Consider the following 12,264-nt stretch of genomic DNA (forward strand, 5'->3'; position numbering starts at 1 on the left):
TAAACCAATGCTAATTTAGTATTTTCTTGCTCCTTTTGTTTGTGTATTTGTTGTTCCCTTCAAGATGAAAATAATTATCTTACCTTCTGTTTCATACTCTACTGGAGGTTGCTGAAGTGGAGAGCGATGATGCATTTGAGGTGGAAGACTTTTTTCTTCCCCCTCTAGGAATGATGTCCTTGGTATTGTGGAATAGGGACGTGGAAGGTGGTTAGGTGTACCTTGCGTGGGAGGTCGGTCATCATAGCTAGGCCTTCTGTCTAAGTACCCCTGAGGTGGAGAAGCAGTCTCATAGGAGTTGTAACCTGGTGAAGTAGGATTTAAGTGAGTTCCTGAGTATTCATGGGAACCTGGAAAAGTATTACAGAAACCTGTTGGTTTTATCTCAACTAAAAATTTAAATCAAAAGCATTGGTATGGTATTAACTAAATTTCATATACAAGCTTGGCAAAAGATTTGCTACAAAAATATAAATAATGAATGCATGTTAACACAGATTTAAATAAAATAATACTTTAATATATATACCTATGATTAAAAATGATTCTATAAAAATGCTGAATATTTAAACTAACTTTAGCAAAATTTCTATCTGATCTTAATTTTATAGTTAAATGGCTTTTAATAAAACTTTTAACAAGTAAAATTGTTTACCAAAACTTGTTTAATTCAAATTAACTATGTTGATATAAAATCTGAAACACTATTTCTTTGGGAATGTTTCAACTAAATTATTCAATGCTAAAAACAAACATTATTAACATTTACAAGTCAAATATATGTAAAGTAATTTATAATTTATACATTCATTTATACATATATCTATTTTTGCATAAAGCCAATTTTTTACTAGGCAAACAACTGAAAAGTTTTATCAAATCTTTTTCTTCTAGACTGAACTGATAAATGAATTTCACCATATTTGTCTTGGTATCCTCCTCTAGATGAAGTTAGCACAGAGCCACTAAGTTCATTATACCCTACAGGTCTGTGGTTGTATTCTGGTTGAGATAGATGGGGATTTTGGGCCACTAATCTGCGAGGAGGAGGAGGAGACTCTGATGCCCCTGATGGAGGGGAGGGAGGTTGTGCAGGAAAGTCGTGATAACCATACTTGGAAAGACCTTGTCCACTTGTTTCAGGGTAAGTCTCACAATTTCTTACAGGTCCTGGGGATGGTGTTCTATCATAGAGTCCAAATCCAGGGTGGTAGCTTTGTGCTGGTATCTGACCAATGGGGCTGGTAATTTGACCTGGTCATCAAAAACAGCATCAAAGGAGTTATAAACACTTCTTTTTTAAAACAAACATGAATTATGCTGTTATTATAAATTTGTATTAACTGAGATAAAAAGATTTAAAAAGACTAACAAATATTTGAGTAATACAGTATCATTAATTACACTATGTAACAAAATTTTTACTTTTTCTTGTTTCTGGGCAGCAAATTTTATTTCCCAATTGTTTATGCCTAAAGTAAATGAAAAAGACCTATTTTTCTCTTCAAACTTTGCTTTTGTGACCTGGGTAATGAAATTTTGAAATTTACCTACTTTCTAAAACATTCCTGGTAGATTCAATGCTGAATAGCTGATGGAGAATATTCTTGAACTTATAAGAATATTCAGGAATGTTGTAGAACTACGAGAATTTTCCAAAACTTTCCATAGTATTATATATACAGGGGCTCACCACTTCAGTTTAGTTCCAGCTGCCTAATTGAACACATAGACCTATCTGACTTTATCAGAGATAGCATCAAGAAGTTGCAAGCATTCTCTAGATACATTCTGCTATGTATGTGGCCAATATATCAAGGCAAGAGCAAAAAAGTATTCTGTGACAGTATCTGCTAAAATGTGTGAAGCCTACAAAGCATATTTTTGCATGCCTGTTGGGGATCAAGACAAACCCTGGAGACCTCATTTTACCTGCAAACACTGCAAAAAAAACTCTATAAGGTAAGAATTACAAATTTTGCTTGCTTTAATAGTAAGATTTTATATTATATCAATTTTAGACCTTTTTATTGTTTTAATTTCCAATAGTATAGAAAAAATATTACATATAAAATATTTTGCATGAACCTCTTACACATTAATTGTAGATGAAATAAATTTATTCTTCAGAATAATTTTATTTTGCTCTGTTGCAAGATGGTACAGAGGGGAAAAGAGAGCCATGAAGTTCACTATTCCAAGAATTTGGCATGAACCCACTGATCACTCAAGCAATTGCTACTTCTGCATGGTGGACCCTTCCAAACGGGCTAGCAAGAATGCATCTGCTATCATGTGTCTGGACCTTTCATCATTCATTGCCCCAGTGCGACATTGTCCTGAGCTCCCTGTATCCACTCTGCCAGAGAGAAAGCAGACATCTTCAGAAGAGAGCAGCAAATCAGAAGAGAAGGTAGACATTGAAGACCTAGATTACAATTTTAGAGGTGCAACTTGTGAGAGAAACCCATACTACCCAAACCAAAGAGACCTCAGAGATCTTGGTCTAAGAAAGTCAAATGCCAAGCTTTTGACATCTAGGCTCAAGGAATGGGATTTGTTAGATGAAAATGTGCAAGTTGCAAGTTAAAGGAAGTGTCACCAACATTTTTCAAGCTCATCTTGATAAATTCAAGGAGAACGTGGGAGCATACTCAGAGGAGAAAGGTGAGCACTTCAACAAGATATACTGGACTTTCAATGCCAATACCAAGGAGCATATGACAAAAACATGATGGAAGACTGTATTTGGGGGCTGATACATGAAAGTGATTTATATTACAGTTGCAAATCATAAAAAACTACTCACTTCTAAACATTTTTGTATACCTGTAGTATAAATACATGTAAATCTTGTTTCATATGCTATTTTATTCAGACCTTATATAAATGAAAATGTGCAAATTTCCCGTTTTACATAGAAAATAGGTTAATTTCTAAATATCATTATCCAGGTCACAAAAGCAAAGTTTAAAGGGAATTATGATCATTTTCTGTACTTTTACAACATAGGCAATTAAGAAATAACACATACTATCTAGGAACAAATTTGTGTTACATAGTGTTAACATTCACACATATGAAGTGATTATAAAGGAAACTTTATATATCAAACATATCAAAATACTAATTTTCCTGAGGGAACAAATTTAATCAGATGCACATTTAATTGTACAGTTTATTTAGTATACACTGAATGTAGTAAAGCATATTTCAAAACCTTATAGGTGTAAATATAAGTATCTTTATAAAACACTTTCCTTGCACATTAGCATTGCTTTTTTATTTCTCTTCTTTCAACAACACAAGGTTGGTGATTTTGATACTGTATGTCAAAGTTTGGCATATTGCAAAAATCGTTGAGCACTTTCCAGACTAGTACTAGATGATTAGTGGAATTTGCAAATTAATTAATCACCAGTCTCATTAAACAATTACATTCAACAAATAATTTATACTTCTATGAGATGGCTAAAAAAACAAAAAAAAACAACAACAACTAAAAATTAGGTCTGATACCTACAATGGACAGATAGCCAATAGTTTAGCTTTGTGTTTAGGAAGAAATAAACATAATGATAACATTTTGATTACTTGGCTTGTTGGAATAATCAGAAAACCTAACTTTGATTAGATGATTATTTTTGTGATTCATGCATTATCAGATTAAGCTGAACAAATTGGAATTAGTTGAAAATAATAATGAAAAATCGTAATGGCAATATTTAAATCACTGAATAGTTGGAATAATAAAAAATAATAATAATCTCTAACATTAATTTCACATTAATAGTAAATTTAATCGTGATTTCAATTAATCAGTTATTCTACATGATATTAATAGATTTTTTAATACTTATAGGTAAGTTACATTAGTTAATCAAATTAATTGCCAACCTTCAGTCCAAACAAGATGATGCTTCCAGTAGCTTTTTTGTGAGTTAAGTTTGATATTCTGAGAGAAAATTACTATGAAAGTTTTTAAAACATTCTATGTCACTTCCAAACTTTTCTGAACAATACATATGGTTCTCAATGTCCCTGGCATGAAATGAAATCCCCCTACAACAAATAATTTTAAAGATATAATTATCTTATGTAAAGGAATTTTTTAAAATCTGCCTGGTTACATATTACAATGTTTTTTATTCTCTCCTAGTTTTAAAATATATCAAAAAGGATGATGTATATGTCTTACTTTTTTCCATATGAAAATATAAACCCTATGGAAATTTTTTCTGGTTATTTTTATCTCAGTTGTAAAAAAGATAATAATAAAATTATATTAATAATGTTATGAATGACTAATTAATTAGAATTGATGGAAGCTATATTTTACAGTGATAGACAAAAATACTTACCAACACAATAGGGATTGTAATATTGAGATCCCTCTTGTTGAGAATTATAGGAATAGCTAACATATTCAGGTGGATGAGAAGTTTCATGTCCACTACTGTATAGTGAATAATCTACAGATGGTGATTCTGTACTCAGACGTCTAATAGGATGACTACCAATCACCTTGTTCCCGGAAATAGATTTTATCTACAAAAATCATAGAATAAAAAAATCCAGTGAGATCATTCTAATCACATACAGTCATCTAAATACAATTTTAGTTATGTATATCCACAGATAAAGTTTTTGTACAACAATATTAAAAATTTATAAACTATGAAAAGAAAATTACATGTATGTAATTTTAAAAGGAAGCCTGTAACTAAAGTTCTAAAATTTACAGTAATAAAGTCCAATATAAAAAGATATTTGGTATGAGCAATGCTGAATAATACTTTGCTTATTAGAGTAAATATATTGAGAACCCATATCACTTAATTCAAGCACTTGAATTACTGATGTGTATAACTAATCCAGTTTCTTGTACTTAAGTGCTAATGTGTCATATACTAAAATAAGTTTTTACAGCTCATCCCAGTGAGTTGAAACACTTGTCAACAAAATGTATTTCAAAGCAACCTATTCAGCATTACTGATTTATTTAAATATGTCTCACAACCAACTTCGGTTAGCTGAACTAGTGCGAATGTGTTTCACAGCAATGTATTCCAGCATAACTGGCTCACTTGTATGTGTTTTACAGCCCATGTATCTATGATAAAACAATGCTGTTTATAAATATGCTTCAACACATGAAATAGTAAGCAGAGATGTCAACTATTTCAAATAACTGAGTGTAATGATTGTAGACAGAGCCCTTTATCATTTGCAGCTACTAGGCCTGACCAATGTCTCTAAGTTGTTTATTATTATATTATTATTATAACTATTATTATTTATTACTGCTATAGATTGCTCATTTATGACTGTGTTTTGTGTATTTTATAAATAAATTTAAAAAAATTATTTTGAAATTATGTCCTTCATTTAGTTCAGAGTAACAAACATACTGGAAAAACAATATTGAATATGCACAAACAGTAAGCAGAAAAAGCCTTTGTGTAAGGACTAGTTTATATCATGTTTATGACACTTATTGTAATAGTTTTGCAGCTGTTGCAGCCTTTGCTTTCATGAGAATGTCTCTGGATGGTTGGGAGTTATAACAACATTGTCCATTTGACTGCATACACATCTTGTGTGTTGTAATACTGTTCAAAACTGAGGTGCTCAAGTTTAGTCTGAACTTGCTTTTGTTTTTAGTCACTAAACTAAATATCCTTTCATTGTCAGCATTAGAATGGAAGATTGTAAGAATTCCAAGCATAACCCTACAAAGAATGTCATACATCTGGTTGTCATTTCCATCCTTAACTGAACACAGCTGAACCCAAAACTTGTCAACATTCAACTAAAGGACAGTTTCTGAGAAAGTATCAATTTGATAGTTCAAATATTGCCCTTCCAACTTATCAATAGTGTCGTGCTCAGACAGGATACCTGTCTGTGAAGAAGCATAGAGAAGAGAAATATTTTCTGACTTTCAGTTTTGGATCAGCAACCTCTGCGTGAATCAGAAGTTCATCATTTAGAGGGAAATGTTTCATCACGTAATTTGTAGCTGCAATATAGTATTTCTTGATACTGGTGTAGAAGCTGATCAGATCCAGGTCCTTTTCATATTTAACAATGTATTCCTTGGCAGCATTTCCAATAGAAACTGCCTCATCAGACTTGTGTAAGGATTCATTGTTATAGTCAAGTTCAGTGATGTTGCCTTCAAGATATTCTAGCTTGATGTATCTGACAAGTATATTTTAAACTTGTGTAATCAGAGTTCTATGCATAATGTGTATGCAAGGTTCTTCTCTTTGGAATAACAAATTGGCTTGCTCAAATAGAGGAATTGCAGACTAAAGAAAAAGACAAAATAACAAGTTCATTTTGTTGTCCAACAAAACTGTTAACTTATCTAACTTGCTCTATGCATAACTTTTCTTGGTTACTTTCTTGCTAGCTTTCGTATTCTTCTCTTTTTTCATTGATTGTCTCTTCTTTAGTTCAAGATCAAACTGCCTAAACATATATTGAGTTATATCAAATGTTTCTTTGTCTGCTTTTGGAGACTGCTGTCTTGTGTCCCTGTGTGGCTGAGAGAATGTCTTGACTGCATCCCTGTGTGGATGAGAGGATGTCTTGACTGCGTCCCTGTGTGGCTGAGAGGGTGTCTTGACTGCGTCCCTGTGTGGCTGAGAGGGTGTCTTGACTGTGTCCCTGTGTGGCTGAGAGGGTGTCTTGACTCTGTCCCTGTGTGGCTGAAAGGATATCCTGACTGTTAAAGTCTTGCTGCCTGACTGAGCTGCATGTTTAGATCCTTTTGAATCTAGTTTTTCCTTTACATAGTGAAAACACTTCTTCAATGACTTCCACATGTCCAATATTCTGTTGAGGCACACCCCAAGTGATAGCCATCTTGTGTTAACAAGTTGTAGAATTTTTCTTGTTTCTTTGTCATACAATCCTTGAAACTCTTTAAAATGTTGTTTTCTGCTAGCACTTTTGTCCAGATAATAGTAGATATCTATCAATATATCAGAAACTGGGCAGGGCAGTTCTCTGGAAGCTTTCTTGGCAGCAATATTCATGAGGTGACAGGCACAGCTCATGAAGTAAATGCTAGGCTGTCATTTTGTGATGTGTCCCGTCACACCTTTACCTATACCAGACATAACTGAGACATTGTCTGAAGAAAAACTAAGAGAGTTTTCCCATGGAATTTTCCTCTTTGTCAGTTCGTGGTCCAAAAGCTTGGAAATATTCTCTCCTGTTGAAGCTTCTTTCCATTCCACCATTGTCAAAAGAGAACTAACAATTTTTCAAAGCAAAGGGTCAAGATATCGTACAACCACTGGATACAGTTTTGAGTCAACCATGTCTGTGGATCCATCTGTGGCTAAACTGTAAACATTGTTAGTAAGTATGCTTGAAATCATTTTGTCATCTTTACAACCCAACATTTGTACAATGGCTGTAGTTCTGGTCCTAGCACAGCCATATTTTTGCACTATATCAGAGTCTGGGAACATTTTTTTTTAATATATGTCCTGCATTATCGGCTACAGCTAGGGGTAAATTATGACCAATGACGAATTACATGAACATCACTTCTGCATTTATGGTTTCATATTCTGAATTTTTACAGATAAATGTCATTATCTGCATCGTTTTTGTCTTTGCTTCAGCCTTTTGTTGGTGAGATGCCGATTATGTATGTCTGGAACAATCGTTTATCCTGCCATGCGCCACAGAAAAATCAATGTGACAAACTGTACAAAACGCATGACTGACACTGACTTTTGATGCAATGACCAGATATTTTGCACTATACACTTTTCTAAATGTTTGATTCACAGTTTTAGTCCTTTTAGATTTGCCATAAACAAGACAAGCTGGTGAACGAGGCCTCTTTTTTTTTTCATCTTGTGAACGATCGCATTGGTGTTTCTATGGCACTGAGAAAACGAGAAATACCCATTTACACGAGCGATGATTGGCTGATAAGCACTGATGACATAACTATGGATTCCCTCAGATACCCAGTATGGAGAAGCACCACACTCAAACTATTGGTAGACGTCGGAGTTATAAATGTTTTTTATTATTTTAAGCACAAACATGATTATCGCAAGTAGCCATTTGGACTATGTCTTTTATTTATTATCAAAATTTAGTTGTATCTCACTAGAAATTTTCTTTTCACCCCTTCAAGCTCTGGGGGAACAATTTATCACTTTATTGTATAGGCCTATATAATATATAATAATTTGGGAGTTGCAACAAGTTGTAATATTTGTCTGTATGAGCGTATAGTCGTAATGTATACACCAAAATCGTAATGGTTACACTTAAATCGTAATGGTTGGCATCTCTGAGTAAGTGTTTAATAATAGACTTTGCTATACACATAGGGGTGGACAAAAATGGCCCCTTTGTAAATTTTTATTTGTTATACCTAATATTAGATACCATAAAAATATGTAAAACTAAACGTTTTACTAAGCACTCAACAAGGTCCGTTCAAGTATGATGAGCAGATAGCCCTTGTATAGCTTTGCATGAAAATTCAAAACAAATAAAATCAAATACAATCTCAAATCCTAATTTTTAACATTGGCTTTCTTAAATAACTGAACTTTTGATGATCTTAGTTACATTTTCTCATAAGAAGTATTGTTCACTTGATGTAGATTTTTAGATCTTCTTATTCCAATTATCCTACATAATGATCAAATGATGAATAAATACCAACTTGTTTGTGTTATTTTGAGTTTCATTTTTATGTTTGGTTATTGCTGAGAAACTTGTGGTTGAATTCTATCTAACTATCACTTTGAGTTTTGGCAACAATTGGAAGCACCAGTGTTCAGTAGGGAAGAAGGGTGGGAAGTATGAAGGGAGGTAAATGCCCATCAGATATACATTTTTAATATAGGAAATTTAAAGCTCCTGATATCTTACATTAACTCTAAATCCATAAATAGCTAGAATTCCACATTAAATAGGTGGAGGGAATGGTGAAAGGGAACAAAAAACATCCTTTGAAAGCACCTGAAGGATACCCCTTTAGATCAGAGAGACAGATTCAAATATCTCACATGGAGGACTGCACCATTTCTGAATCAGGCATATTCCTTGCTTATTTGAGAAGGATATCATAGATGGGGGTGGAAAAACAGAGGAGCATATCCAAGTGAGAGAGAAGTATGGCTTAACAGTGAACCAAACAATGCAATTTTTTGAAACTCAATACTCTAAAATATAAAGGTGGGTAAAGCAATGGATGTGCTAATAGTCATAGCAAGTCAAATACAACCAAAATCCATGCCATGGGAACTGACATACACACGGGGGCAGGATGTGCATCATACCATTGGTAATTCAACTACAATCTAAAACCCAGTCTCTGGGTACCAAAATCTATGTGAAAGTAGGAAAGAGGATAATATCACCAGCAATCCAAAACCCAGCCACTTGGCATGGGTGGGGAAAAGATCATACCATCTTGACCTCAAGTTCAAGATATCGGAGGGAATCTAAAACACCCAGACTTTTGAACTGGAAACATGTGAATAAAAGAAAAAACAGACGAGAATGGGTGCAAAATGTGGTGGAGAGGCTTGAGGAATATCAACACCTAAGACAGTGAATTGAATGACCACAAACCCATTTTTTAGAGCAAATCATATCAATTTATTGAATATAAAGCATGGTAGGATGGGAAAATTTATGAAACAATGATATTGTGAGGATATACCTACCAGTAATCCTTTGGAACACCCCATATCAGCAGTCTGCATTGTGTAGCCAGGTAATTATAATATGCAAAGCAAAATGACTTGACAATGTGGATTAGAACAGTTAAGAAATTTTTGTGTGACATCATTTGCTACAGAATTGGATCAAAATAATGAGGAATAATAATAACAAGGGAAATAATGTCCCTGAAAATAAAATAAAGAAGAATAAAAACATTTACCAAGTTAAAATCACACTAAATTCTGAAGAATGACAAGCAGTGGAAGATGATTGCCCAAAGATGAAGAAACTACGGTCCTGTACAAATAGTGAGAGATGAACATATTTGGGGTAGTTCACATGCCTGATTGAAAAATTTCTTTCAGTGGACAACAAAGATGAGATGCCAGAGAAAAGTTAAGGTAGTGAATACTATGAGAAGACACCTATAACTAAGTATGGGAGAAAGAAGATATAGAGAAATAAGCTATTTGAATCAAAAGCCAAATCCAATTGGTGAGAGTGGAAGGAGAAAAATCATGTACAGAGTTTTGAAGAGGAAAAAAGGATCCTGATAAAGGAGAATACATATAGGATGACATAGAGTACATCAAACATTGATGACAAATAAATCAGACTGCTGACATCCACAAGCTAAGAGAAGAAGGAAATAAGTCTTAAGAGAAAAGTAAAATGAGGAGTGCATGGCAAGCATTCAAAGAGAAGCAATATGAGACAATAAAGGATCAAATTAACATCCCAGGCCAGAGGGTAGTATGTTGCAAGGACAATGAATTTGGAAAGAATGTATGAACAAGGAAAGCATAGGAAAAGTAAATATACTATGGCATTGAGAAAAATGAAAGTTGTGAAGCAAGGCTGCCTGATAACCAGAGATCAATGATATAGAAGACCCTCGACAAAATGCCAAATAAAAAATCCACAATACAATGAACAATGGGCTGATGAGCTGGAAACCCTTGACCCTGTGACCAACAATGGAAAATATTCCAGTTACACTGATAAATTTCTATGAAGGAAAGATGAATGAAATAGCCAAAAACAAAACTACTCATTGGCACAAGCTAAAACTGGATAGAAACCAAGCCTAAAAACTGAGGACAAGAAAACTGAATGAAGTACTGGTGACTGAGGTTTATGAAGAATGGAGAGAGACAGAGAAAAAGATAGTGGAGGGATAATATGGAGATGGAGAGGCTGCAGAAATCTTGGCTATGCTGGTAAGGAACAATCATGGTATGGTTGATTGAAATCACCCAGAAATCGAATGGGAGAATAGACATAAACTGAAAGTACTGACAGCCAGAGCAAAAAGATGAGGGACCAGGAACCAAAACATAGGTAATTTATGGTTGAGGAATGTGGCAAAAGCATCTATATGAGGAGTAACGTATTAAAGTCAAAGCCATTGGTAAACAAGAGGATCAGATAGATTTTGTCTGAATGGGAAAAATAATGTGCAACAAGATTGAAAGCACCTAGAACATAACACATTGATATGAATATCTTAGATGTGGGCCTAAAAAATAAGATCCCATGAATGAAAATATATGAATCAAAAACAGATGTCAACATGGTGATTGAGGTAAGCAACCACTTTAGAATTGTCAGAATTAATCATTATGAGACAATGTCTGGCCAGGTTTAAGAAATGAACCAAAGCTCAATTTATGGCTAGAACCTCCACGGTGTTGATATAATAAGACCTCTTACTCATAGACTAACAAACTGAAGCCTGTTAATCAACCAATCCCCATCTCTGAAGGGATACATCCACAAAAATATGTAAATTTTGATGAGGAGGAAGAAGCAGGACAACTGCTATTATATGGGTCCTATCCAGCCACCACTGTGAATTGTTGACTAGAGCAAAAGGAAGGGTAAAAAATTGCCTTCAAAGGATCCTGTGCAAAATTCCACTGGCCATGAAAAGCCCACTTAGAAGCATGACCTAAGGGAATAAGGAATGCCATGGAAGACCACATTCCACAGAGTTAAAGAACTTTGCAAGCTGTAAAAGAGGGAGCATTGAGAGCATGGAAAACTGACAGCTCCAATGAACAAAGTCATAGAGGAGAAGGTTGGGGCCCACTAAGGTGGTTTTTAAAAGCACTAAATGGATCAAGTGTTAGGTAGGTTGAAGGAATGACTTCTCTAATTTGATTAATGACCCTTCCTGAGCCAGAACGAGCTAACATTAGCCAGTCATTCATATAGTAATAAAAATGCAACCTGAGAACAGGTAGGTCACAAGCAAATACTTGGACCACTCAACAAAAAACATATAAGGTTGAAAAAAAGACCAAAAGATAGTGTGAAAAATTAATAAATCTCCCCACAATGAACAAACCAAATATATTGTCATGACTGTCGAAATATTGGGATATGCAAGTAAGTATTTGTGACATCCATCTTGGTTGTCCATAAACCTGGATAAAGGGGAGAGACTGAGAAATTGATTGAGATGAGACAAGACTATTACAAGCTGCCAATTTCAGGTCTTCTTGGATACAACAAACAGTCTAGAATAAAAAAACCTGGAGAAAG

The 12,264-nt window shown here is 34.2% G+C and overlaps 1 protein-coding gene across 15 annotated transcripts in view; it reads right to left on the bottom strand.

The window, feature by feature from the left end:
• The window catches only part of LOC143256986 (catenin delta-2-like), a 142,189-nt gene that overhangs the window by 27,832 nt on the left and 102,093 nt on the right, over positions 1-12,264 (bottom strand). For 14 of the 15 annotated variants that reach the window (XM_076514996.1, XM_076514998.1, XM_076515003.1 and 11 more), the window contains 3 exons: positions 4,362-4,548; positions 919-1,254; positions 84-350 (listed from right to left, as the gene is read on the bottom strand). In XM_076514996.1, the coding sequence (XP_076371111.1) occupies positions 84-350; positions 919-1,254; positions 4,362-4,548 (790 nt within the window). The remainder of the gene's footprint in view (positions 1-83; positions 351-918; positions 1,255-4,361; positions 4,549-12,264) is intronic. The other variant, XM_076515001.1, reaches the window with a different exon arrangement.

This window comes from Tachypleus tridentatus, chromosome 7, assembly GCF_004210375.1.
Source record: "Tachypleus tridentatus isolate NWPU-2018 chromosome 7, ASM421037v1, whole genome shotgun sequence".
Taxonomy (NCBI): Eukaryota; Metazoa; Arthropoda; class Merostomata; order Xiphosura; family Limulidae; genus Tachypleus; species Tachypleus tridentatus.